This window comes from Jaminaea rosea, assembly GCF_003144245.1.
Source record: "Jaminaea rosea strain MCA 5214 unplaced genomic scaffold BDZ90scaffold_5, whole genome shotgun sequence".
Taxonomy (NCBI): Eukaryota; Fungi; Basidiomycota; class Exobasidiomycetes; order Microstromatales; genus Jaminaea; species Jaminaea rosea.
In genome coordinates this window covers 13,859-39,956 of record NW_020289979.1, presented here as the reverse complement: position 1 = coordinate 39,956, position 26,098 = coordinate 13,859, and the positions used below count along the sequence as shown (strand labels likewise).

General features: G+C 60.3%; 9 protein-coding genes across 9 annotated transcripts; 3 read left to right on the top strand and 6 right to left on the bottom strand.

Annotated features, from left to right (window-relative positions):
• Positions 1-80: 80 nt before the first annotated feature.
• BDZ90DRAFT_279044 (putative glutamate synthase) lies at positions 81-7,100 on the bottom strand. Its single transcript, XM_025509146.1, has 2 exons — positions 6,704-7,100; positions 81-6,614 (listed from the first exon to the last, which is right to left on the bottom strand). Exons 1-2 carry the CDS (start codon positions 6,776-6,778, stop codon positions 189-191), a joined length of 6,501 nt encoding a protein of 2,166 aa, XP_025362503.1. The 5' UTR covers positions 6,779-7,100; the 3' UTR covers positions 81-188.
• Positions 7,101-8,763: 1,663 nt separating this feature from the next.
• BDZ90DRAFT_245946 (putative N-terminal acetyltransferase complex subunit ARD1) lies at positions 8,764-9,555 on the bottom strand (the record flags this gene model as incomplete). Its single annotated transcript, XM_025507533.1, has 4 exons — positions 8,764-8,837; positions 8,935-9,063; positions 9,165-9,300; positions 9,406-9,555. 4 exons carry the CDS (start codon positions 9,553-9,555, stop codon positions 8,764-8,766), a joined length of 489 nt encoding a protein of 162 aa, XP_025362502.1.
• Positions 9,556-9,813: 258 nt separating this feature from the next.
• On the bottom strand, positions 9,814-12,560 carry BDZ90DRAFT_231662 (hypothetical protein). Its single transcript, XM_025505946.1, has 4 exons — positions 12,115-12,560; positions 11,781-12,033; positions 11,427-11,700; positions 9,814-11,354 (listed from the first exon to the last, which is right to left on the bottom strand). The coding sequence occupies exons 1-4, from the start codon at positions 12,418-12,420 to the stop codon at positions 10,067-10,069; spliced, it is 2,121 nt and encodes a 706-aa protein (XP_025362501.1). The 5' UTR covers positions 12,421-12,560; the 3' UTR covers positions 9,814-10,066.
• A 254-nt stretch (positions 12,561-12,814) lies between these two features.
• On the top strand, positions 12,815-13,944 carry BDZ90DRAFT_264462 (N-terminal nucleophile aminohydrolase; the record flags this gene model as incomplete). The annotated part of the gene is made up of 4 exons (XM_025508636.1): positions 12,815-12,969; positions 13,061-13,425; positions 13,500-13,692; positions 13,804-13,944. Exons 1-4 carry the CDS (start codon positions 12,868-12,870, stop codon positions 13,942-13,944), a joined length of 801 nt encoding a protein of 266 aa, XP_025362500.1. The 5' UTR covers positions 12,815-12,867.
• A 58-nt stretch (positions 13,945-14,002) lies between these two features.
• On the bottom strand, positions 14,003-16,147 carry BDZ90DRAFT_231659 (SE-domain-containing protein). Its single transcript, XM_025505945.1, has one exon. It carries the CDS (start codon positions 16,107-16,109, stop codon positions 14,226-14,228), a length of 1,884 nt encoding a protein of 627 aa, XP_025362499.1. The 5' UTR covers positions 16,110-16,147; the 3' UTR covers positions 14,003-14,225.
• Positions 16,148-16,428: 281 nt separating this feature from the next.
• On the top strand, positions 16,429-19,833 carry BDZ90DRAFT_274309 (PX-domain-containing protein). The gene is made up of 5 exons (XM_025508834.1): positions 16,429-18,229; positions 18,343-18,577; positions 18,775-18,810; positions 18,972-19,047; positions 19,230-19,833. The coding sequence occupies exons 1-5, from the start codon at positions 16,460-16,462 to the stop codon at positions 19,348-19,350; spliced, it is 2,238 nt and encodes a 745-aa protein (XP_025362498.1). The 5' UTR covers positions 16,429-16,459; the 3' UTR covers positions 19,351-19,833.
• A 1,123-nt stretch (positions 19,834-20,956) lies between these two features.
• Positions 20,957-22,761, bottom strand: BDZ90DRAFT_251373 (Lem3/Cdc50). The gene is made up of 5 exons (XM_025507731.1): positions 22,574-22,761; positions 22,285-22,429; positions 22,056-22,203; positions 21,499-21,954; positions 20,957-21,408 (listed from the first exon to the last, which is right to left on the bottom strand). The coding sequence occupies exons 1-5, from the start codon at positions 22,716-22,718 to the stop codon at positions 21,061-21,063; spliced, it is 1,242 nt and encodes a 413-aa protein (XP_025362497.1). The 5' UTR covers positions 22,719-22,761; the 3' UTR covers positions 20,957-21,060.
• A 185-nt stretch (positions 22,762-22,946) lies between these two features.
• On the top strand, positions 22,947-23,985 carry BDZ90DRAFT_231657 (hypothetical protein). The gene has a single exon (XM_025505944.1). It carries the CDS (start codon positions 22,996-22,998, stop codon positions 23,959-23,961), a length of 966 nt encoding a protein of 321 aa, XP_025362496.1. The 5' UTR covers positions 22,947-22,995; the 3' UTR covers positions 23,962-23,985.
• BDZ90DRAFT_279036 (hypothetical protein) lies at positions 23,951-26,035 on the bottom strand (the record flags this gene model as incomplete). The annotated part of the gene is made up of 3 exons (XM_025509145.1): positions 23,951-25,358; positions 25,602-25,792; positions 25,873-26,035. The coding sequence occupies 3 exons, from the start codon at positions 26,033-26,035 to the stop codon at positions 24,177-24,179; spliced, it is 1,536 nt and encodes a 511-aa protein (XP_025362495.1). The 3' UTR covers positions 23,951-24,176.
• Between the last annotated feature and the right edge of the window lie 63 nt (positions 26,036-26,098).

Sequence of the window (26,098 nt, the reverse complement as noted above, 5' to 3'; positions counted from 1 at the left end):
TCAGGCCGAGTTGAGCAGGAAGCGCCCATTGAGGTTAGTGAAACTTCGATCTTGCACGGTCACAATGCTCAATCTGACTTGCGTTAAACTTTTCTTCAATTTCCGAAACAAGACAAACACGACAGCGAACCGCAAGAGAAACACGACTCGGAACCACCTCTTCCGTCTATCCTCTACATCTCCTCAACTCAAGCCGCCTGCGCAGCAATCGCCTTTCCCGTAGGCGCCCCGGCCTTGTATGCGGCCCAGGAACGTTGAGGAATACCACCAGCCCACGGCAGCCTAGTATTTCCCTGCAAATGCTTGTCCAGCGACGCAGCCAGGCGGCGGCCCTCCGAGATAGCCCAAACCACGAGACTCTGTCCACGACGTGCATCGCCACAAGCCCATACGCGGTCCAGGTTCGTCTGGAATGCTCGTGGACCATCAAATGGTGCAGCAATGTTCGACCTTCCGTCGAGGTCGAGACCTGGGAGGTGGCATTCGGGAGTGGGGCCCAAAAAGCCCATGGCGAGGAGACAAATGTTGCATGGGATCTCTTCCTCAGAGCCTTCAATGAGTCCCATGTTCCACTTGCCACTCTTGTCCTTCTGCCAGTCAACACGAGCAATCTTCAGAGCCACCAGCTTGCCCTCAGCATCCTTGACGAACTCCTTCGTCGTGGTGCAGTAACGCCTCGGGTCCTTACCGAAGCGGTCCGTCACCTCCGTGTGACCATAGTCGGTACGGAAGATGCGGGCGTACTGAGGCCAAGGGTTGTCACGAGCGCGAGCCTCGGGAGGTTGAGGGAGGAGCTCGAGGTTGGTGACCGACGCAGCGCCCATGCGGACCGAGGTGCCGATACAGTCGTTGCCCGTGTCACCACCACCGATGACGACTACGTGCTTGCCTGCCGGGTTGAGACCGGCCATGTGCTCGTTGATGGCAGCGTCGGTGAGGCCCTTGTCGACGCACTTGGTCGCAGAGGTGAGGTAGGACATGGCAAAGGCGACGCCGTCTGCATCGCGGCCGGGGAGCTTGAGGTCGCGCGGCCAGGTGGCACCCGTGGCAAAGACGACGGCATCGTTCTGCTGGTGCAGCTGGGCGGCGTCGAGGTCCTTGCCGACTTCGACGGACGTGACGAATTGGACGCCCTCGTCAGCCATGAGCTGGACACGGCGAGCGACGACGTTCTTGTCGAGCTTCATATTGGGGATACCGTAGTAGAGGAGGCCACCAATCTTGTCGGCGCGCTCGTAGACGGTGACCGAGTGGCCAGCGCGGTTGAGCTGGTCAGCGGCAGAGAGACCGGCGGGGCCAGAGCCAATGATGGCGACCGTCTTGCCCGTGCGAACCTGAGGGGGGCGAGGGACCATCCAGCCCATCTCCCATCCCTTGTCGATGATGGCGCACTCGATCGACTTGATACCAACGGGCTGCTCGATGATGCCAAGGACGCAAGCAGATTCGCAGGGAGCGGGGCAGACGCGACCAGTGAACTCGGGGAAGTTGTTGGTAAGGAGCAGCTTGTTGAGAGCGTCCTGCCACTGACCCTTGAAGACGAGGTCGTTCCACTTGGGGATGACATTTGAGATGGGGCAGCCCGTGTCGGACTGGCAGAACGGCACACCACAATCCATGCAGCGCGACGTCTGCTGCTTGAGCTCGTTCTCGGTGAGACGAGTGGAGAGCTCCTTGAAGTCCTTGACGCGCTTGGCCGGGTTGCGGTAGTGCTCTGCAAGACGGCGGTACTTGATGAAGCCGCGCGACTTGTCGAGCTTGCCCATGCGAGCCTTGGCCGTCTCATCGTCGACCATCGAGTCCTCGAGGTCCAAAACAGCAGGCTCAGCCTTGTCGCGCACGTTGCCAGAGCCGACGTCAATGTCAGACGCCTTGTCGTCGTCCTTGAGCGAGACGTCGACCTGCGAGCCGTGGCGCGAGAGCGTGCCAAGGAGGTCGACGTGGCTGTTGCGCTTCTTCTCGGCGGCGGCCTTGGCGGCCTCCTCCTCGAGGACACGCTTGTAGTCAACGGGCATGACGCGGACGAAGCGGGGCAGGAGGTGGGCAAAGTCGCGCAGCACGGCCGCAGCGACCGAGGAGTCGGTGTAGTGGCGGTGATTCTCGATGAGGTTGCGCAGCTCTGCAATCTCGGCGGGGTCCTTGATGGGGCCAAGCTCGACCGTCTCCGGGTTGCACTTGTACGAAAAGTCGCGGTGCATGTCGAGAACGTAGGCGATACCTCCGGACATACCGGCGGCAAAGTTGCGACCAGTAGGGCCGAGAATGACGACTCGTCCGCCCGTCATGTACTCACAGCCGTGGTCACCGACACCCTCGACGACGGCATGGGCACCCGAGTTGCGGACAGCGAAGCGCTCGGCGGCGATACCATTGAAGTAGGCATTGCCCGAGGTGGCACCGTAGAGGCAGACGTTGCCGACGATGATGTTCTCCGAAGCCTTGAATGCCGAGCCCTTTGGCGGGTAGACGATGATGCGGCCGCCAGACATGCCCTTGCCGACGTAGTCGTTGGCGTCGCCCTCGAGCTCGATGGTGATGCCGGGGGCCAAGAAGGCACCGAGCGACTGACCAGCGCTGCCCTTGGCGTTGACGTGGATCGTGTCGCGGTTGAGACCCTCCTCGCCGTAGAGCTTCGAGACCTTGTACGAGAGCGTGGCTCCGAGAGCGCGGTCGGTGTTGACGACCTCGCAGTCGATCTGCACGGGCAGGCCCTCGGTGAGAGCGGGCTCGGCCTCCTCGATGAGCTTGTTGTCAAGTCGAGTGTACAGACGGTGGTCCTGCTGGCGCATCTTGAACGTAGCAGCGCCAGGGCGCATCTTGTGAGCGGGCTTGAGCAGGGGCGACAGATCGATGGACTGCATCTTGGGCGACATGGCGACCTTGGTGTTCTTCTTGAGCAGGTCAGAGCGACCGACGAGCTCGTTGACGGTGCGGATACCGAGCTTGGCCATGATGCCACGCAGCTCCTCCGACAGGTAGTAGAAGAAGTTGATGACGTGCTCGGGCTCGCCGGCGAACTTCTCACGGAGGACGGGGTCCTGAGTGGCGATACCGACAGGGCAGGTGTTGACGTGGCACTTGCGCATCATGATGCAGCCAAGGGCAATGAGGGCAGTGGTGGCGAAACCGAACTCCTCGGCGCCCAGCATGCAGGCAATGGCGACATCGCGACCGGTGCGGAGCTGACCGTCCGTCTGAACCGTGACACGGCCACGCAAGTCGTTGAGGACGAGCGTCTGGTGAGCCTCGGCGAGACCGAGCTCCCAGGGACCACCAGCGTACTTGATCGACGACCATCGAGCGGCACCTGTACCACCGTCGTGGCCAGAGATGACAATGTGGTCTGCCTTGGCCTTGGAGACACCCGCGGCGACGACACCGACGCCGACCTCTGAGACGAGCTTGACGGAGACCTGAGCGCGAGGGTTGGCGCACTTGAGGTCGTAGATGAGCTGCTTCAAGTCCTCGATGGAGTAAATGTCGTGGTGAGGAGGAGGGCTGATGAGACCGACGCCAGCCGTCGAGTGACGCGTCTTGGCAATCGAGGGCGAGACCTTGTGGCCGGGCAGCTCACCACCCTCTCCGGGCTTGGCACCCTGGGCCATCTTGATCTGAAGCTGGTCAGAGTCGGCGAGGTAAGACGACGTGACACCGAAGCGGCCAGAGGCAATCTGCTTGATCTTGGAGCGCAACGAGTCGCCGTTGGGCAGAGGGATCGAGCGCTCGGCGTCCTCTCCTCCTTCTCCGGTGTTGGACTTGCCGCCAAGACGGTTCATCGCGATCGCAAGCGCCGAGTGGGCCTCCATCGAGATGGAGCCGTACGACATGGCACCCGTGGCGAAGCGCTGGACGATCTCGGTCCACGGCTCAACCTGGTCGACGGGGATGGGGCGCACCTCCTCGAAGCGGAAGTCAAGGAGACCACGCAGGCAGGTGCCGCGAACCGACTCGGTAGCGCTCTTGGAGTAAGCGTCCCAGGCAGTCTGGTTCTTCTCGCGAGCGGCGTCTTGCAGATTGGCAATGGAGACGGGGTCGTTGACGTGGGCGTCTCCGCCATCGCGCCAGTGGTACTCGCCAGACTCGGGCAGGCCGGGCACGCTGATCGTGTCGCGGCTGGGGTAGCCACGCTCGTGGAACTCGAGGGCGTCCATGGCGAGGAGGTCGAACGTGGAGCCAGCGATGCGCGAGGCGGTGCCGGCAAAGCAGCGGTCAACGACGGACGAGTCGAGGCCGAGAGCCTCAAAGATTTGCGCACCCTTGTACGACTGGAGCGTCGAGATACCCATCTTGGACATCGTCTTGAGGATACCGCCGTCAACGGACTTCTTGTAGTTCTTGATGAGCTCCTCGTCGCTCATCTCCGTCTTGAGGAGACCCTCGGCGGCGACGCGGTACATGGCCTCGATTGCGAGCCAGGGGCAAATGGCGTCGGCACCGTATCCGACGAGTACACAGAAGTGGTGAACCTCGCGGGCCTCGGCCGTCTCGACGATGAGGGCAACCTTGGAACGGTCCTTGTTGCGGATCAAGTGGTGGTGCACACCACCGCACGCGACGAGGGAGGAGATGGCGACGCGCTCAGGGCCAACATTGCGGTCTGAGAGGACGACGATCTTGTAGCCGTCACGGATAGCCTGCGAAGACTCCGTCGAGATGCGGTCGAGGGCGCGAGTGTAACCGTCGATGCCCTCGCTCTTGTCGAATGTGATGTCGATGACCTGAGCAGGCCAGTCAGGGTGAGCCTTGTCCATCTGCTTGAGCGCATTCATCTCACGCAGGCCGAGGATGGGCGACTCGAGCAACAAGCGGTGGCACTGGTCGGGGCGCATCTCGAGGATGTTGCCCTCGGGGCCCACGTACTGGACGAGGGACATGACGACTGCCTCGCGGATGGGGTCGATGGGAGGGTTGGTGACCTGAGCAAAGAGCTGACGGAAGTAGTCATACGTAAGGCGAGGAGCATTGGCCAAGCAGGCGAGGGCCCCGTCGTTGCCCATTGAGCCAAGCGCTTCCTTGCCGTCGGCGACCATGGGCAGCATGAGCATCGAAATCTGCTCAGATGTGTAGCCAAAGGCGAGGAGTCTCGGGTCGGTGCTCAGGGGCACATCGACGAGCTTGGGCGCAATGTTGCTGCGACGGCTGACGGTGCTGATAACTTCGGGCAGGCGCAACAGCTGCGACTCGATCCAGGCGGCAAAGTCGGCCTTCTTGGCGGTCGTGAGCTTGAGCTCGCGGTCGTCGATGACGCGGCCCTCGATGGTGTCGACGAGGAGCATCTTGCCGGGCTGCAGGCGACCCTTGGCGAGGATGCGCTCGGGAGCAATGGTGACGGCACCCGTCTCGGAAGCGCAGACCATGATGTCATCATCAGTGATGCAGTATCGGCACGGGCGCAGACCATTACGGTCGAGGTTGGCACCGCAGTAGCGGCCGTCGGCAAAGGTGAAGAGGGCAGGTCCGTCCCACGGCTCCATCAAACAGGCGGCCCACTGGTAGAAGGCGACCTTGGCGGGCTCCATCTCGTGCTCGTTGCCCTGCCATGCCTCGGGCACCATCATCATGACGGCCTCGGGGAGCGTGATGACGTTGTTGACGACGAGGAGCTCGAGGACATTGTCGAAGGCAGCCGAGTCGGAACCGCCGTTCTCGACGATGGGGTAAAGCATGTCGAGCTCGTCACCGAAAGTCTCGGATCGCAGCTGACCCTCTCGTGCACGCATCCAGTTCTTGTTTCCTCGGATCGTGTTGATCTCACCGTTGTGGGCAGCCCAACGCATAGGCTGAGCGCGGTCCCACGAGGGGAAAGTGTTGGTCGAGAAGCGCGAGTGGACGAGAGCAAAGTGCGAGGCGTAGAATGCGTGGTTGAGATCGTGGTAGAAGTCGTAGACCTGGCGCGGCGAGAGTTGACCCTTGTAGACGATGTTCGAGGGGGAGAGGGAGCAGACGTAGAACCAGTTCTGCAGGCCCAGCGTGTGCGTGGCCGACTTGCGGAGCACGTAGAGCTGGCGGCCAAAGTACTGGTGATTGAAGTCGGCCTGCGGGTTCTCGCACTCGGTCGACGTCTTGCCAAAGTGGTCGGTGAGGACAACGAAAGGCTGGAGGATGACGGGCTCCTTGCTGAGTGAGGCTGGGCCCAAGATGGAGTTGTCTACTGGCACCTCACGCCAGCCAAGGACGCGAAGGTGAAGGTCCGAGGCGAGCTTCTCAAAGGTGGCAATCTGCTTCTTTCTCTTGTCCTCGTCCTTTGGGTCGAAGAACAAATTGCCCGATGCGTACTGACCCTGAGCGGGCAGCTTGACGCCAATGTCCCTCTCAGCCTCACGCCTGAAGAAGGCGTCTGGGATGCCCGTCATGACACCTGCACCATCACCATCACGAGCGTCTGCGCCGACGGCACCGCGGTGGGTCATGTTGCAGAGCAACGCCTTTGCGTCGGAGACAATCTTGTGTGCTGGCTTTCCCTTGATGTGGCACATGAAACCTACACCGCAGGAGTCCTTTTCATTCTCGGGGTCGTAGAGGCCCTGGGCAGCGGGGAGCGAGCCTGCCCAGTAGTCGCCGGACCTCTCGACGTCCTCGAAGCCGCTCTCCCAGAATGACTGCGACGAGGTGGCCTGGCCAGCGTGAGGCAGGGGAGTGATGAAGAGTCAGTATTGCGTGCGATTGCCATCCGCCATGCGCCCGCGCGCCCGCATATGCTCACCTCCTCGGAGTCCTCGGGAACTGGCATGAGGGCTGGCTCCTTCTCAATGGTACGGATGACGGGGCTGCGAGCCATGGTTGCTAGTGTGGCGTGGCGTGAATTAAAGACGAGTGATGCTAGGGCGGTGTTTGGTATCGTTCGCGCGGGCTCGTTGCTGGCTGGCGATCTATAGGGAAGCTTATGTGACGATGCGGATGGATGCGCGCGCGGGTGTGGCGAGGTGGTGATGAGTCGAGTGTCGCAGTAGGGCGTCCAGCGTCTTAGAGACGACGAGGCCTCTCCTTTCGAGATCGCTGGTGGCGGTTGTGGCGAGTCGTTGGTATGGGTCGCGGGTGAAGGGGATAGGTAGTTGTGCGACTAGGAAAGAGGGAAAAGGCAAGAAGAAGGTACGAGGCTGCGAGGCTTGCGAGGCTGCGAAAGTGGGTCGCAAGGACCGCCAATTGTAATCAGGTGTGCGCCTCGGAGACGGGCTAGGCGCGCTCACACACCAACTCGCAGCAACGGGCAGACACAAGGCAGCAGACGAGTCAAGTGCCTTGAACACGGACTGGCGGGTGGTGAGCGGGGCACACAGAGGCGAGGCGCCAGTGAAAAAATTAAGACGAAGAGTCGAGAGACGAGACTTTCCCCCGCCGGCGAGGCTGCGAGGGCGAGCCTGGGTTGCTTGTGTCAGCTCCCCCCGCGCCCCCTCTAGGCTCGGCCTGGCCCACCAAAGCTGCCCAAGCCTGCCCAAGCCTGCCAACAACGACCGGTCCCGCGAACATCCGAAGCCGGCCTCTCCCACTTGAGCGAGCAGAGGAGCAGGACAAGGGACGGGCTCCGCGTTGGCCGTCGTCTTGCTGCGTCGCCTGCCCACCGCTGCTGTGAAATCCAATCGAGAGACCGCGTCCTACTCGACGCTCGAGTCGAGATGCCGGCCGGGGCTGCACGGTGCAGGCGGGCGGGCGGACGCTTGCTTATGCTCCCCTCCCCTCCCCTCCCCTCACTCGCTCTCTCTCCGGCAACTTGGGCCTCGCCGCGAGTCTCGCCGTCTCGCTGCGCTGAAGGAAGCTGTGGCGCCTGGGTTTCTCATGTCAAGGGCGTCGGCGCCAACCTAAGATAAGGAAGACGAGACGAGACGAGACCAAGCATTCCGTTCCGGAGTGAGGGGCGTGATGTGGTAACATGGAGGAGCGGGCAACGTGTCAGGCGGGCCTGCGATTGGGTCAAAGCTTGTAGACGACTCAATGTGACGATGAGAATGCGAGCAGAGGGTAAGCGGGTGGCAAAGCGTAAACCAGTAGGAGAGGGATATGTCGACGAGGTGTGTTGAGCCGTAGATTTAGCCTATCTGTGAGTGAGCGCGCCTCGCCACGCGGCGAGTTGGTTGAGCGTCACGGTCAACTTCGTTCGCAGCGGTACCGCGGTCGAGCAAGCCGGTGCCACGGCTCACGGCCGCTGTAATGAATCGGTTTGTCGCCGATGTGATCTTGATCGAGAGCTAGGTGCCACTCGGACGAGTCGCTCTGCCCTCACATTTCTCGAATAAGGTGAACCCGCAATGATGCTTGTAGCCAGGCCGCTCGCCTTTCTGAGCCCGCCTCCCGCCTTTGCGACTGCGACAGCGATTGCGACCGAGCTTTTGTTCGAACTACAGCAGACTGACAGTCGCCATGTCTGACATCAATTGCATCCTTTGCCGCCACACTGCCATCCTCGCTGGCTACATAGGGATGAAGAGTCGCGGTGCGTATCATCAAGCTCGGCCGTCATCCTCGCAATGATGGAAGTGCGAATGGCCCCTCGAATCTGCCTCTCTAGCCACAGGGATCGCTCAGGCATGCAGAGTTGCAAGCATTCGTAAAGAATGAGCACCATCGTCAGGCTGCGTGCCTCGCGAGTTTCCATAATTGGCCAGGCTAGAGAGCGGGCTTGAGAGGTTGATGGTCGAGACGTAAGATGGAGAGGTCGAGAGTCGAGAATTGAAGAGCAGACCAACGAGCGAAGTAGGCAAGGCAGGTCGGCAGACAGTGATGCGCATGGGTCATATGGCTAGTCTGGCCGATATCTACAACCCAACTCTAGACCTCGCTACTCTTGCCCTTGTCCTTTTGGAGGTAGAGCCGCATCGCTAAAGCATCTTCCCCATCAGCGTCTGTACAAGCGAGCGAGGGGACGGGGGAGCGAGAAAACAGGTAGGATGGTCAGCGCATGGGCAATTGCACAATTTATGTCCAGGGCTTCAAACGCACAGTACCCCTTCTCTACGCCGTGCACCTCGAAGCCCAACGTATCCCTGTAGAGACCAATAGCCGCTCGGTTGGTCCGTCTCACGTGTAGTGACACGAACTCGGCATCAAAGACGTCCCGCATTGCCATCTCTGCGAGCGAAAGTCATGAGTGGGAAAGAATGTCAGCATACCCGCCTATTGGTAGCTGTGGTGGCCGCTGCCGTTGCCGCTGTTCCGCTTCGCGCACTCACGACTCTGCCTCATAAGTTTCTGTGCCAATCCGAGCCTCCTGTATCCCCTCAGCACGCTAATACTCGTCACATGTCCATGCTGTATACCATCCTTGGGCTCCTCTTCCATTTTTGCGAGACAATACCCGACTACTCTCTGAGGAGGGGAGGAGGGGGCAAAGAGGGATCAGGTCCAGAGGCAAAGAGTGAGCTCAGCAGCGACATGGGCACCACATTTGGGATGAGGAGGTCTGGAACTCACCTGCTTCGAATCTGTGGCCACAAATGACAACTGAGGCCAGGTCAGGCTATGGTAAAGGTAATAGCGCAACGTATAGTTTTCGGGCAGGCAGTGCAAGTTGGTGCGTTGTAGCTCGAGTAGATCGGCTAGGCGCGCCGGTCGGATGTCCATTGCGGCTAGTGGAGGCGGCAGGGAGGGAGAGGAAGATGCTCGTAGGGTGAAGAGGTCTGGCAGCGATGGGAAGGGAGGAGATGGTAACTGTGAGAGGGCAGGATGGAAGGACCGACGCAGCGGGAAGCGGATAGCGGCACGCGGAGATGAAACCCACGTGGCATGGCCGCCGACTCCGCCTGTCCGCGTCCGTGCGCAGCGCAGCGAGGTTGGCAGTCCAGCGAGTCTGCTCACGCCTTTGACCCGAGGAGGATGATGATGACGGTGGTAAGATGGCATTCAGACAAAGCAAGGCCGCGACATTGGTATGAATGATGACGTGTAGCGAGATGGAAACAAAGTGAGAAAGGAGTGAAGAGAGGTGTGTGGAAGTGGAAGGCGAGCGGGGCGAGTGATAGTGGTATGTTGGATGCTGGTGAGAGTCGAGAAAACCAATACGCGATACGATGATGCCCTGTCGGACAAGGCTGTCAAGGGATGGACGAGCAATTCTGCCACCTGCTCCTCTCACTCAAGTCTCTCCCACCTGCTTGCCCTCCTGTCCCTCCCCCTCGTGCCCCTCTCCCTCGTCACTCGGCTGCCTATACTCCAACTGACTCAAAAGCTGCGGCCAAACCTCCGGCAAGCCCGGATGAGCTCCACTCCCGCTCCTCATCAAGAGACAGCGCATAGCCTTTGTCTTTTTCACCTCACCCCACTTGCTATACAAGAAGGCAAGCTGCACATCCCTAATCGCCGTGTGTCTGCTCGCGAAACTACTGAAGGCCTCCCACACCACGTTGCCCACCGTCAATTGGCTGGCAATGTGCGCCTGAGCGCGTGCGCGCAGGTCGGGGAGATCCAGCTTATCCGCAAGACGATAGATTGCCTTGGCTGAGCAAGGGGCAGGGCGGGTTGGGTGCGAAGAGACGTACGAAGTAATGATGGCTTGGCGCGCCTTGTATGCTTGGAGGACTTCGCTGGCAAAGTCGTTGAAGGGGGCTGAGTCGACGCCGGAGCTAGTGTGCTTGGCGAAGCCGGAAGGGCTGGTCGTTGAGGTGCTCGCTGTCATGCCTCCGCGCTTGGACGAGGTGGTGGAGGCGGAGTCGAGGAAGCTCGAAGTCAATGGCGCGAACTCGATGGTGTCCGTGTAGAGGAAGTAGAGGAGAGCCTTGAATGTCGCGTAGGAGCTGTCCGGTATTACGACGCGACGACGACGACGATTGTCGTAGGGATGCTGCGCTGCGCGGGCCGTGCTGCTGCTCGTAGTAGTTGTGTCCTTCCCCTGTGCCACCCCGCGAATACTGCGACGGCGACTTGTTGTGGTTGCGTTCGACTTGGAGCTGGACCCGGACTTGCGGGCTGCGCTGGCCTTGGCCGTCCTCGACGACGACGTCGCCTTCTTGAGCGCTGTCAGGTCGGTACGACTGTTATTGTTGCTCGGAGCAGAGGCAGACTCGTATCCGTCGCTCTCCTCGCCAGCACCATCATCATCATTGTCCTCCTCCATCTCCATAGCTTCCATTTCGTCAATCTCGGCGTCCGAGTCCTCGAGGATGCGCTCGTAAGCATCGAAGCTGTCCTCCTCTGAAGCGGCTGCAGAAGAGTGGGAGTGGGAGTGGGAGGAAGACGAAGACGATGACTTGCGCGAGGAGGTAGATGCCCTGCGGGCTGACGACTTGGCGGCTCGGGGCGCGTCGTCGCCATCGTGTGAAGGACCGGCAAGGCTCTCAGCGGACGTGTGGCCTTCTGAGAGCTCGGCCTCGGCGAATCCTCCAGAGAACATGCTACGAAAGTATTGTGAGCGAGAGGCGAGAATCCTAGAGGGGATGAATGAGGATCAGCTTGCCGTCCATCTGCTGGTACGTCACGTCGCGCCGCGCCACACCCACTTCTTGATGGCGTAGATCTGTCTCGGCGGGGCCCTAGACGTGGAATCGCGGCGGCGTGGCTGGTCAAGTACAAAGACGACGTCGCTGTGCTCAGGATCGTCGAGAAGGGAGCCCATAGCGCTGAGCAGGGCTGGAGGCACCACCATTCCCGTAGGCTGCTCGGTGACGGCCTTTTCCGGCGACCCTTGAATGCTAACAGTGATGAGGAAACAGTCCGTCTCTTTGACTTTGGGGTCGTCGTAGAAGACTACGTCACGCTTGGCGAATTGGGCCCCTGACGCGGGCGCAAAGAGGGGGAGGAGGGGTGATTCAGCTCACTGACTAGGAGGTGCTCGCGTGCGCGCGCCCACTCACAACCCCAGTTGCTCGTCTTGCTGCTGAACGAATGATCCTGCGCATCTTTCTGGCCGAGTACGTGCGACTTGTCTGGTCGTTGGATGGTGAAGTTGAAGCGATACTTGCCTTCTCGAGCCCAGGAAGGCTCGCTCTGACCACCGCTCCAGGCTGCACGAGGAGGACCACCTTCGGCGTACGGGGTTCCTCTGCCCTGGAGAGACGTGGTGCGCTCCGACTCGAGTGGCTCAGCATTGAGGTAGAGAGAGCAGTACTAGCGGGGGCAAGGTGGGGGAGCAAAGTGAGCTTTCCAGCAACAACGAGCTCTCTCTGGCTCTGCTTCCCGGCCACGCACCTGATCATGTCCACTCTGAGCATAGAACAATATACTCCACCTGCCCCCACCAAACGGCACGCTCTTGAGCACTTTACTCTTCGTCTCCTGCTTACTCGTATCGAAGACCTCCTTGAGTCCAGTGAGCGGCCACTCGAAGATGGTGCAGGGGCTCTCATTGGGGATCCAAGTAGAAGGCTTCTCCGGATCGTAGACGTAGCCCGTTGAAGTGGGAACGGCAGAGCTGGGCTCCTTGCCATTCCCATCACGGCGGGCAGTGCGGCGTTGGGCGGCTGCAGCCGTGAGCTGGGCGGTGGCTTGAGCCATCGTGCGTAGGGAGAGAAAGGGGCGAGGGTGATGGTGGTAAAGGAGACAAGAAAGTGCTGCCTGCCTTCTCGAGGGCACGCCTCAGCCTCAGCCTCTTCGTGTGTGCGTGTGTGTGCGTGCGTGTGTGTTGGTTGCTTTGCTCCTCTCATTGCTCTCGTTGCTCTCGCTGCTCTCCGACTTTGTCTCCGTCCCTTGTCCCGCTCGCCCGCATCGCACTCGACTGCCGTCCCGCCCTGTCAGCCTCGATGCTTGCTTGCTTGCCGCGCTCGGGCCACTCACTCGATTCCACTCGACCCTCAGCACTCGACGACGTGCGAGACGAAGCCGCGCGGCCAGATGAACGGACAGACGGACGGACGGACAGGAAGCCTCGTCAGCCCTGGCTTGGCCTGCACGACGCAGCGACACTTGGCTCTCCACCATCATCACCACCACGCTAACGCAACCATGTCTCGCTCATACGATCGAGCGCTCACCGTATTCTCGCCGGATGGCCACCTCTTTCAGGTCGACTACGCAATGGAAGCCGTCCGCAAGGGGACCTGCGCTGTACGTAGCTATGCGACTTGCTCAATTGTCGTCCGCGTCGCACGCTGACCTCCCTCTCCTTCTCTCATCTCGCTCGCTCTCGCCCCCACAGGTCGGCGTCCGCGGTAAAGACGTCGTAGTCCTCGGCGTAGAGAAAAAGTCGGTCCTCCAACTCCAAGACGCCCGCACTATCCGCAAAACCGCCATGCTAGATCACCACGTCTGCCTCGCCTTTGCTGGGCTCACGGCCGATGCCCGCATCTTGATCGACAAGGCTCGAGTGGAATGCCAGTCTCATCGCTTGAGAGTCGAAGATCCTGTGACCATCGATTACATTACGAGGCATATTGCGGGCATTCAGCAGCGATACACTCAGAGTGGCGGTGTAAGGCCGTTTGGGATCGCGACGCTCATTGTTGGGTTTGATGCGAATGAGGAGGATAGGCCTAGGTTGTACATGACTGAGCCTAGTGGAATGTGAGTGCAACGTCACCTCTTCGCACTACTACCTAATTCACTCTGCTCAACCTCCCCTCCTCCCCACGCCACAGGTTCTCCGCATGGAAAGCAAACGCCATCGGTCGCTCCTCGAAGACGGTGCGCGAGTTCCTCGAGAAGAACTATTCCGAGGGCCTAAACAGGGAGGATACTGTCAAGCTTACGATCAAGAGTCTCCTAGAGGTGGTTCAGACGGGAGCCAAGAATATCGAGATCGTGGTAATGGATGGGCATGGCAAGTTGAAGGTGAGTCGGCGCTTCCCCTCCCCCTTCCCCCCCGGGGAGCTGGCTAGACAGCTGAGGCAGAAAGAGTGCTGATCGATTCAATTGCGTTACCTCGCTCGCGCGCGCCCGCAGAACCTGGATTTGAGCGAGATCGAGGAGGTAGTCAAAGTCATCGAGAGCGAGAAGGAGGCAGAGGCGGAACGCCGTCGTGGCAGGTTGGCACAGCAAGCACAGACGGCGCAGGAGATGGCGGGCGGGGCTGGGGACTCGTAGCGTGGGGCGTGGCAGGCAATGAGACAAGACAATTCCTTCATCATCATAATCGTTCGTGGACATGAGCGTGACTGCGAGATCATCTTGTATTTGGCGATGCTGCTATGCTGAGTAACAAAAGGTAGGCGAGAAAGAGTGCAGAGAGAGAGAGAGAGAGTGGTGCGGTGAAGGTTTGGGTATCGAGGCGCCGAAGCAAGACAAGGCAGAGCGGTGGTGATAATGATAGTGTCATCTGATGGGCAACGGTTTGATGGTCAACGTGATCATGCGCCCCCGCCTGCTCACTCCCTCGACGCAGAGGTCGAAGAGAAGAGGGAGGAGAGGGCTCTCAGCTGTTCCAACAGCGAGTTCGCACCAGTGCCAGCCCCATGCAGTGGACTGAATCCACTGCCAGAGCCAGAGCCGTGGCTGACATTGCCGCCAAAGGAGGAGGATGGCGGACGTGACGAGAGAAGCGCTGAAGACGACGAGGAGTTGAAGTAGACCGCTCCCGCCACCCCAGCCAGAGCGACGAGGAGCACCAAAGGTCTGAGGATCGTCGCTCCCTGCTTCTTGGCTGAGTCCGGGAACCTTGGCACATTGGCGCGCATCTCCGTCCAGATGACGGGCAGGATAACGACACAAGCCGTCCAAAAGACCATGACGCTCCTCCAGACCAAACCTGGCCACTCGAGCAACCCAGCCTTGCGTGCTCGCCCCTCCTTCTCGTAGAACTGCTCGTGCGCAAAGAGACAGTAGATGCTGTACAGTGCAACTCGGAAGAAGTGGTCTACCAGCAAAACGGGGTTGGGCTCGAGACCGCTCAATAGGGAGACGGGTCCACCCACGCATTCCCCGCCGAGCTCAAAGTACTTGAAGCACCCTTCGCGCAACACGGAGAGGGATGCGTCGTCTGCCCCGAAGAGGGAGTAGAGGGCTTGAGCGAGAATGTTGATTACCGAGGCGAGAGACTTGCGACGCCAATGCCAAGTGCGGAGGGCTGGGCGGATGCAGTTGGGCCAGTCGGCCAGGTCGAGCGGGGTGGTCGCTTTTGCGTGCTTGTCGCCTTGTTCCTCGTCGCTCCACCACCTCTCACTGCCGCCCAAAACCTTGGTGAGATGCACGCAGTCCCACAGTCCTACACTCATCCCACCGCCCGTAAGCGGGTGACGCATATTCAACGCGTCCCCCACGACGATGACTCCCTCCCTATCCTTACTCTGGCCCTGCATACTAGGCGGCAAAAAGCTATTCGGCATGCTTCTCAACCTCTGCCCGGCATCCAGCTCCCTCTCAATACACGGGCGAAGCTCCTCGGGGATATGCGGCAAGAAGTCCTCCCTGATATGCCTTTGCAATTCCCCCTTTGCCTGGCTGGGCAATTTCTCTCCAGCGACATCGATGAGGATTCGCGTGTGAGTCGAGCCGATCTGGTAGAGGAGGATGGGGCCAGAGGGAGAGAGGACTACGTGCCCGTGGTGCGGGGCAGGGAGGGGTGCATGGCTGAGCTCGAGACCGACGAAGTTGCTGCGCACTTTGGGAGAGATGGAGGAGCCGTGAGTGCGGCGGAATTTGGAGAAACAGCCGTCTGCTACTATTGTGATTGTGGAGTTGAGGGTGAGCTCTGAGGAAGAGGAGGAGGAGTCTGCCTCTGAGGCTGTTGGACCTGAGTTGGAGCTGGCAGAGGTGCTGCTGCGTGTGCAGCGGACACCGACGATCTTGTTGTCCTTGGTGACGAGGTCGCGGACTGTGGCTTCGAGAGTGGTGACGTTTGGATGGGACATGGCCTTGCGACGGAGAGAGGAGACAAAGTTGCCGTGGTGGAAGGATCGTCCTTCTACTCTTCCACTAGTGGACTTTACGCCCTTGCCCCCATACCTTCCCGCCTCCTCAGGGTAAGGAATAGGCACAGCCCTGGGCCCATAGAATACCTGATAGCCTTCAACGGGCACGGCATCTATCCCATCTAAGCACTCTCCCATGCCCAACCAGTGCAGGGCTTTGACCCCTCCCGGCTGTAGGAGCTCCCCGACGATGCGGTCAGGGTGGGAGAGGTCACGCTCTACGAGGACGACGGAGCGTCCGGATCGGGCGAGGGAGTAGGCGAGGGCGGAACCTACTACTCCTGCGCCTACTATTGTGAAGTCGAAGTGGCGGGTGAGATCGGGTTCAGATGTGGATGCCATGTTGACGGCGAGCGTTGTTGATGAGGGAAGGAACAAATTGAACGTTGAGATGCGAAGTTGTCAATTAGGCTCGCTCTCGTTGATTCGCCCGCCCGCCCGCCCCGCCTGCCTCCGCCTCGGCCTTGACGTGCACTTGGGTCAGCAACTCACCGAGGGGCGGCGGCGGCAGTGTGAGACGCAGACGCAGACGCAATTGGCTGTGGCGTCGTTGAGGTCGAGTGAAAGTGCCACGCGAGCGAGACGCGAGAGACACAGCCAGACAGACGCTCAGGCCAAGGCATTGACGCACGCTTGCCGCTCGCAACTGGCAACTGAGCAACTTGACGACCTTTACACGCCTTACATCCAGCATGGCGTCCCATGCCAGCGCCGATGACATGGATCCCTTTGCGCAGGGTAGTGGCACACGGCCACCGTCCTACCACGAGGACCAGGATACCACCACCACCACCACCAACGAGGCAACTCCATCCGCGCGGGCCGCCTCCTCTTCCTCTTCACCAAGTGCTCCTCATGCTCAGCAACAGCAACAGCAACAGCAACACGCCCCTCTCCCACCCCCGGAAATCGACATGTCTACCCTCAGCATAATCGACGCTCAAAAGACGACGGACCACGTAGGCGCATCGTCCTTCATCGTCTACGTCATCCGCACGGGCACCACCGAAGCAAAACGTCGCTACTCGGAATTCGAAGCACTCCGCAGCGCCCTCGTCTCCCTCCACCCGACGCTCATCATCCCACCCATACCAGATAAGCACACCTTGAGCGACTATGCCGTTCGCCAATCCAAAGCAAAGGAAGATGCAACAATCATCGCCAGGCGAAAACGAATGCTCCAATCGTTCCTCCGACGTTGCGCCTCCCACCCGACCCTGCAGAGCGACGCGGTCCTCCGCAAATTCCTAGATGGCCGTTTCCCATGGCACGAGATCCTCACAACGCCGCCTCTTTCACACCTCCCCAAGTCGAACCTCAGAGCCCCACCACAGAATCCGGCAGACCCTCAAGCAAGCCCAGCGTACGCCTCTCTACCCCTTCCACCCAGCTCAACCGGCGCACAACAGCCATTGCGCAACCCCTCACAACGCTTTCTGGACAGCGAAGCTTTCACGAACCGCTTTGCGGCACACATGAGCCAATCTCTCGAAAAAGCCAACCGTCGTGTCGCGCGTCGCTGGTCCGACTCCTCGGGGGACTTTGCAGAGCTAGGTGCCGTCCTGAATGGCTTCTCTCTCAGCGAGTCTGGCGCCCTCGCCTTAGCCATCGAGCGGACGGGTCAAGCGGCCGATTCCACTTTTATGTCCATTGGGGGCTTGCTAGGGGATTGGGAACAGAGCTTTACTGAGCCTCTGCACGAGTATGTGCAGTTTGCTTCCGTGTTGCAGAAGTTGTTGAAGTGGAGACAGGCTAAGCATGTGCAGTTTGAGATGGCACAAGATGCTCTTGAGGCTAAGCGGCTTAAGTTGGGGGAGCTGGAGCGTATCGAGGCAGAGGCTCGGAGGTTGGATAGGGCGTTGGAGACTGGTGGGAGAAGTTTGGGATTGGGCACGGCAGGGGCCATGCATGGCGGTGGGGCGGCTGGGAGGAGGGGAAAGAGCAGTATCTACGGCTCGGCGGTTGAGGGGGAGGACGAGGAAGGCGCCTCGGCGGAGAGGGGACGGTCACCAGGTCTGGGCGACGAGGCAGGGTGGAGTGACGGCATCGGCTCACCATCTGCTGGTGCTGCTGCTGCTGCTGCGCCCAGCAACGACGAAAATGCCGCGGCTGGAAATCATGGCGCCAACGCCTCGCGCGATCCAGCCGCGCTCAGGCATCGTCCGAGTCACAGCTCCTCCTCGAGCGGGGCAGGTGGCGGTGGCGGTCTACTCTCCTCTCTCACCTCCACCTTCTCCTCCTTCCTAGACGTGGACCCAGAGTCTACCCGTCGACGCGAGATATCCCGTCTGCGCGAGGAGATCCTCCTGCTGGACGAAGGGCTCAAGCTCACCGCTGCGGACCTCAAATGGGCCACGGGGGCTATTCAGACTGATCTGGATCGATTCCAACGGGGGAAAGTGAGGGATTTCAAGGGTATGATGCTCGCTGTAGCTAGGATGCATAGGGAATTTTGTCGAGTCGTGAGTGCTACGGGCGCGAGACCCCCGACCTTCTCATTTTCCTGCTCTCAAGGCGAGGCTTACTCACGCACGCGCACCTTTCCAATTCATCCCATCTCCCTTCCCGCATACAGAATTTGCAAAACTGGCAAGAAGCCAAGGACTCCATCGACGCCATTGAGGGGCGGGTGCAGCCTGCTTCTAGCGCAGAACAGTGGCCGACGGGAAGGATGCCGGAGAGCTCGCTCACGAGGCACGAGGAGCGCAACAATAGCAACAGCAGTAGTGCTGGTGCTAGCAGTGGTGGTGGGGCTGGTGGTGGTGCCGGGAAGACGAAGCGGAAGGGCGCTGCGATGGGGGAGACGGAAAGTGTGTGGTAGCTTGTGAGAGAGGGGGGGGGGGGCGGAACGTGTGAGAGGGAGATGTGTATGTAGATGAGACAAGATGAGATGATGGCTAAACGTTGATATCCTGCCTGCCTGCCTGCCCGTAACTCTCAACTCTCGGCTCTGCCCTTCCCTCTCACCTTTCCCCTCTCTGCCAGCCACGCCCTCCACCGTTACCAGGCGGGATAGACGGTCCCGCTGCGGCAGCGCCGGCAGGTGCGTAACCCCTCTCCGACTCCCCATCAACGCCCCCTCGCCCTCTCCGCACCCGCAACAAACCAACTCTCCCTCACTCCCCCCTCCAACCCCACTCTCTCGGCCCCTTTGACATTCCAATACTCGCTAGGCAAAGGTGTCTCCCCTTCATCGGCCCACAGGTTCGCCGAAGGAGGCTGGAATGTCGTACGAGCCGTTGGGGTGGGACGATGTTTCCCGTGTTGCCAGGGGGCAGAGGTGCGCGTCGTCATTGTGCGTTGCGTGGACGTGGAGGGGGAAGGAGTAGTCAAAGTCGTCGAGTTGGAGGGGCTGCGTACGGGAGAGGTGCGGGCGCAATTGCGATCGCGATCACGGTTGCGATGCGAGGTGCGAGGGGAAGGGGCACGCTCCCTCGTCGTCGTCGTGCTCGTGGTCGCAAGAGGAAGGGACGACTCGCTGGCGCCGATGACGCCGGCGCCAGCACCGCCGGGCGAAGCGTTCGAGAGTAGCAGGCTGGACTCGGATGGCCCGCCAGTGCCGCCACCGGTGGAACGCCAATAATCTCGATCCCAATAATAGCTCGAGTACCCTGCGGCGCTGCTCATGCTTGTGTGGGCCTTGTTGTTGGGCTCGTACCCGGCCTCGGTCGTGGTGGAGAGAGAGGTGAGGGATGAGAGGGAGGAATGTGCATGATGCTGCGCCTGACCCTGGTGCTGGTGCGCTTGACCTTGAAGCTGAGCCTGGGCCTGTACTTGTAGCGTGGTACTGGAAGCGTTGGCATGGGCGTTGGCGTCGACGCCGATGTACAGATCGGGCATGCTCGAGTTGGAAGCGAGCTGCTGATGCTGATGCTGCTGCTGTGGTGACCCGCTCCTTGAAACAGAAGCAGAGCCAGAACCATATCGCCAAGCGGCTGGCGGGGGGGATACTTTCGCGCCTGCTCCAGCGCTGCTGCCGAGACCGAGTCCGAGCTTGTTGTGGTGGGCATGATCGTGCACGGAGTACCAGGATCCGTGCTCCCCTCCGCGGTAGGAGAGCTGTGCGAGTGGGGAGGAGGGAAGATGCGTTGCGCTTGCACTTGCGGATGGGTTGGGGTTGGGCGCGGCGACCTGACCTGGCAGGGAGGTGGCGACAGCTTCTGGGTGGGGACGATGCTGCTGCTGCTGCTGTTGTTGTTGAGCGGCTAACCCCTCTTGCAAACTATGATACGAAGGAACCTGCTCCAGCGCGCCAGGCTCGGCGGGTAGACGCGCTTCGGCGGGCATCGCCAGGTCAACATCAGCTCTACTGTTGCTAGGCGGTATAATGATCCCCAACTGAGCCCCCTGAGCGCGCATGGTAGCTTCTTCCGTCTCTTGCTGTCGCTTCCTATGCTCCTCCTCGAGACGGGGCAAGTCATCCACTCTGGCTTTGGCTGGACCAACGCCGACAGTGTGCAGGATAGGGGCTGTGTGTCAGACTCATCGACGTCGTCAGTACGCTTGGCGTCTACGGCTCGGTAGGAAGGGAGGCAGGGAGGTACGCACGTCTCTTCCTATTGTAGTCGAACATGGGGTATTGTTCCAGAAGTGCTCTCGTCTTCTTTGTTCTCTTGCTCTCCCTACCCGTACCTTCGACCTCCATAGCACGACGATGGCGCATCCTTCCCGGCGCGAGTACGAGGGCAGGTTTCGTCGACGGGCTCCGCCCAAGGAGCTGGCTGAGGCGATTGAGCCTGCCTTGCCTCGTACCGCTCTCCACTTCTTGTCCTCCATCGTTCTCGTCGTCGCCCAGCTGCCCATCAGCACGCAGCTGTGCGCGCCTAATTCGCTCCTGCAACTCCTTGAGAGCGGCCACCTCCTCTTTGCGCCTGCGATGTAGTCGGATGGAGAATTGGAGGAGGATGAAGAGGGTCGAGAAGACGAAGAGACCCCCAAGGGCAACGATGAAGGGGATGACTTTGCCTCGCATCGCGTGAGGACGTGGTGGTGACGAGAAGAGGGTAGTGGATTGCTGGCAAGCAGACGGCCAGACAACCCGGTGCTCATCAGCCCTGAAGGCAAAGGTGCGGGAGGATATTGATTGCCTGCTCAGCCCTACCCGCGACCCGTGTGCCTGATGGCCATGGCCGAGAGCGACGGCAGCCCGTCCGCCTGCCTCGGGGCAAGTCGAGTTAAGTCATAGCAATGGTCATTTCGCGTCGAGTCGCAGCTCCGAACAAAAAGAGTCGTCATATACAGAAAGGGGGGGCCGCAGGCCACACCCCGTGTCCACCTCGCACACGCTCACTCATCATCTCCCCCCCTCCTCAGCATTCCAGCTCAACAAACTCATATCCCCCAATCTCCTCGGCCTAACCAGGTGATTCGCCGTGAACACCAGCCCCAAAAGGATCAACAATCCCGCAACTACAATGTAGGCAATCCCCAAGAAAGGGTTCCTACCTCCTACCCAGGAGACGGTGGAGATTACGATGCTCTTTGTCCCTTTGAACATCGTGACGGGATAGTTGTCCGTTATGTCTAGTCGGTAGTAACCCGCGCGCAGCACGTCGGCATCGTTGCGTTTGTAGAGCTTGCGGAAGGTTGGGAGGCCGGCTGTGCGCATCCAGACCATGAAGTGCTCGTCTTGCGAGGGATCCTGGTGAGGCGGAGCGAGTGGTGCGTAGCGTGAGAGGGAGGCAGGGTCAGCGAGAAGAAGCAGTATCGACATCGACGCTCGGTGGCTCACGAAAAGGTTCGATCCGTTTGCAAAGTACTCCCCGCTGGGCTTGCCATAACGCTCCCCTGTAGCTCCGCGCCAGTACGGAGGCGGGATCAGCTGCGAAGGGTCCATGGTGGTTCGCTTATACTTGTCCTTCTCCCCCGGCCAAACGATCCCCCTCTCGCTCATCGCGTACGTGACATTCTGACTCGTACTGCTAGTCAGGAGAATCGGGTCCCCAAACGTGTCGTTGAATACCGAGTTGGCGATCAATCCACAAGGGTAGATGGCTTTCCCTGTAGCGTCGTCCTTGCCGACGGGCTTGCACTGCCCGCCCTGCAGATCATCGGCCGTACGCACTTCGCCGAGGAGCTGTTGAGTGTCCAGAGACTTGACGTAGCGTCGATGGTTCTGGTAGTAATTTGTGAGCTTGTAGTAGAGGAAGAGGGGCGGGTCTAGGTCCGTGGGGATCCAGAAGAAGACCTGGCAAGGGCGAGGCGAGCGAGGCAGAGATGATGAGAATTCAAGTCAGCCTTTCGTGGAGGAAGATGGCATATAGCCTGCGTATCAGTGGTCCGCCTCACCTGGCAAGCATTCTCGCCCGTCCTGGTCCACCTAGGCTGCTGAAAGTTGGAGCTACTGATGTCGTGCAGCTGATAGCTGTATTTGCTGCTCGGGATGGCTTGGTCTTCGTTGAGCGGGAGGGAGATGCACTCCGTGTAGTCGATTGTGCTGCGAGGGCGGAGCGAGAGTGCGAGAGGGAGTCAATGAGCCATGTAGGCATGAGGGATTAAGAGCGCGCCGCGCACGTACAGCTCGCTGACGGTGGATGAAAAGTAGTAAAGCACAGCCCCGATGGGCGCAAAGATGAGACCCAGGACGAAGAATGTAGGCAAGACGGATCGCGGTGTGAGGATGGGCTGCCATGCTTTCAGTCTTTGTTGCTTGAAGGCGGTGTCTACGTGCATGGGCGGGTCAGGCATCCTGTCAGCTCGCCCTTCCTATTCGTGCAAGCCAAGCCAGGTCAGGCCAGACCGAGCTAAGCTGATCCTGTCCTGTCCTGGCAAGGCGAAGAGGCGATGCGAGGCGCAGCTTAACTCACTTGCCGGCTTTCGCTGAGCAAAGGGCTTCTTCTCCTTAATGACGCTATCGGTATCATTGTCAGCTGCTCCTGCTCCACCGGCAGGCCCACCAGGCTTGGAGGCGGGACCTGCGTCTGTTGCTCCTCGACGGTTGAAGATGGCCATCGCGGTGCGCTGTGCGAGGTTGAGGATGGATGGAGGTGGGACAGGAGTGCGATGCGAGTCCTCACTCAATTCGCTCGTGTTGCTTGGCCCTCGAGGCGGGCGGGCGGGCGGGAGAGCGGCACAGGCGGGCCGAGATCAGAGGAGCCACGTGGTCGTCTCCGCTTCCCACTCGCGGAGAGAGATTTTGGCCTCTCTGCCTCGCCGACGTTGTTTCCGCTACTCTGCTCCCTCGTCTTCACACTTGCCATCCCACACTTCCACCTTCCCCATCGCTATAATGGCAGACGCAGTTCCCGCCCTAGCGGCCTACACGGAATCGGCACAGAGAGCTGGCGTTTCAGGGTCTGGCTCGTCGAACAAGAGCAAGGGCGCCAAAGCCAAAGGCTCCTCGCGCTCCTCCTCCTCCTCACGGCCTAAACGCCCCACCCGCCCGCTCAAGACCCGCCTCGAATTCGACGAGACATCCCGGCACGACTACCTAACCGGGTTCAGGAAACGTAAAGCTGCGAGAATCGAGAACGCGAGGAAGAAACGCGCAGAGTTGGAGAAGGAGGAGAGGAGGATTGCGAGAAGGGAGGGGAGGGAGGCAAAGAGGGAGAAGGCGAGGGAGAATTTGGAAGCAGAGAGGAGGGCGTATGCTCCGAGTGATGAGGAGGATGTGGGTGAGGATGATGATGATGATGATGATGATCAGCAAGGACGAGGGGAGGCTGAGGCGTCTCAGAGGTATGAGGCCGGAGAGGGAGAGGAGTACCAGACGACGGTCACTGTAGCCGAGTGGGACCCACACGCCGATGAGGAGGACGCTCCTCCAGCACGGGCTCAAGCTTCTTCTTCATCATCCTCAGCCAAACCAGCAAAACCCCGCCCCTCAAAACCCACCGAATCCCTACCCCCAAGCTCGGCTCGGATGCAGAAGAAGAGCCAGACCAAGACCTCTTCCTCTCGTCCCTCCTCATCATCCCAATCCAACCTCAACACCAAATCCCTCTCCTCCCTTCTTACGCCACACTCACACGATTCCCTCCTCCTCCCCGAATCATCCTCTACCCCCGATGGGCCCCCACCTCCACCCAAGGCGTCGGAACGCTCCTTCAGCTACACGACAAAGGCGGAGCGGGCGAGGGAGAGGGAGAAGCAGAGGGAGAAGAATTCGCGCATGAAGGAGGCGAGGATTGAGAGGGAGAAGGCGAAGCGTAAGAGCGCAAAGAAGGGGGGTGGGAAGGGGAAGGGGAGGAAGTGAATTTGGAATACAAGTAGAGTTCAAAGAAAGTCTTCTCTGCGATGAGAGCATGACTGACGATGAGATGACATGGGAAGGTGGATTGTGACGCGGCTTAGAGAGACAGAGAGACAGAAACAGAGGAAGAGAAGCCAGCGGCTCTTGCTCGTTGCTCCATTGCCTAAGGTGGCACTGCGTGTCGTGTCGTGTCGTGCCGTGGCACGTCTCCCTTCGCCTCACGCAAATCCCGTAGTAGGAGGAGGGGCCCCTCGGAATGCCCCTCTCCCTCCTCCTCTTCCTCCACCACCACGTCCCCTCCCCCGTCCCCTCCCCCTCCCACGATACGTCGATTGCCCAGTCTCGCCAAATGTGTCGAGATTCTTTCGATCCTCCTCAAATCGCGCCTGTCTTCCCCTACCACGCCCCCTGCCACCGAACCCAGGTCCAGGACCACCACGCTCTCCGCGCTCTCCCGCGGAGGCATCGAAGCCTGAAGTGATAACGCCCCCACCACCCGCGCCCCCTGCTCTAGGTCCCTGGATGTGCGAGCGATCGTGCCTCTCCCTAACCTCACTGCTAATGTTATCAAAGAAGCTCCCCTTGTCATAGAAGCTCTGCGTGGGGCTCTCCTTCGGCGGAGGAATGGCGTCAAGCTCAGCACCTCCCTCTTCTCCATTCCCATCCTCTCCGGCCCCACCTTCCTTCTCCTTGGCGAAGCGAGCATTGGCCGACTCGAAGTCATAGTCCGTTGCAGGTACATCGACACGACTGCCACTGTGGTCAAAGACGCTCTTGTTCCTCCCGCCACCTCCACTCCTAGACGCGCTTGTAGCGTGAGAGGGGGCGGTCGCCTGAGGGCGGGCGGGCAGGTTTGCGTGTGCAGCGGGGGAACGAGAGCCGGAGGGACCCGTAGGGATCGTGTTGTTCGCTATAGTAGTGGACTTGGAAGTGGGCTTGGGTGGGACGCTCGAACTTGAAGGCCCCGCCGGACCAGAAGGGGGCGCGCGGGGTGATGACAATGACTGATCCTGCTTCTTGTCCTTTTCCGCCACGCTGAGCTTGGAGAAGTCTTCTGCTACGCGCGAGGCGCCATTAGACGTGCTGCTACCTGCGCCGCTGGGTGGAGTGGGCTTGACCTCTGCGGGTGCTGCGGAAGGAGTGGGCTGCTGGGGAGGGGGAGGACGCTGCTGCTGCTGGTGCTGCTGGACGTGCTGGCTGGGCGGGGTAGGCCCAGGCGCACCGAATTGAGGAGGGGGAGGACCGGCGAATGGACCGGGCCCGTACCCGCCGTACGCGTGGGGAGGAGGAGGAGGACCAGGAGGGCCCCAGCCTTGTCCTTGTCCCTGTCCTGGAGGGGGACCGTAAGGCCCAGGGCCGCCAGGAGGAGGCGGGGCGCCACCGCCGTACCTTCCGGAGGACTGTGTGCAGCCAATGAGAGAGCGATAGTCAGCGCGTCATTCCTGAGTGTATGCTACGTTGCGACGAGACGGAGCGGGCTGCTGGCTTGTATCAAAAGATCAGAAGGAAGGCAACGGAGAGATCCACATGGTTTTTGCGCTCTCGGACCACAGCTCGCCTCGAGGGGTCGAGCCTTTTACATCCGTAAAATGCTTCATCACATCAAGGCCACCGCACGAGTCGCTGCTTTCGCTGATACTCACCCCAAGAATGGCCGGATCAACGAACCCTTGCTGTCCAGGTTGCTCCCGCTTAGGATGGGGATCATCAATCTTGAGGTCCTTTACATCTGCGGCTTTGAAAGTAACAAACTCGTACACGTTTGCATTGGGCGGGATCTCTTCGCCTGCCTTGCCCTGCGAGGCTAGACGACCTTCCGTGCCATAGGAGCGAACTGCGAGAGAGTGAGCGAAGAGGGGGAGATCAGCATGGGGTGAGAGAGAGGGGGAATGGCAGGTATTGCGACGTGCGCACCCATCTCAAGGGCGATTGTAGCTGCGACGGGGTCGATCTGAGCTAGAAAGCCTTGGTACCTTATGTCCGACTTGGAGATGAGGCTGATCAGCGCACCGATGAAGTCGCCTGGCCCGCCGGATGCCCCTCCAGCACCGGCTGGGGCAGCTTGGGGCGTGGCCATTATGTGAGGTGGGGAGGGAGTATGGACAAGGGGTGAGGGTGACGAGTTGGAGTTGATGCGTGG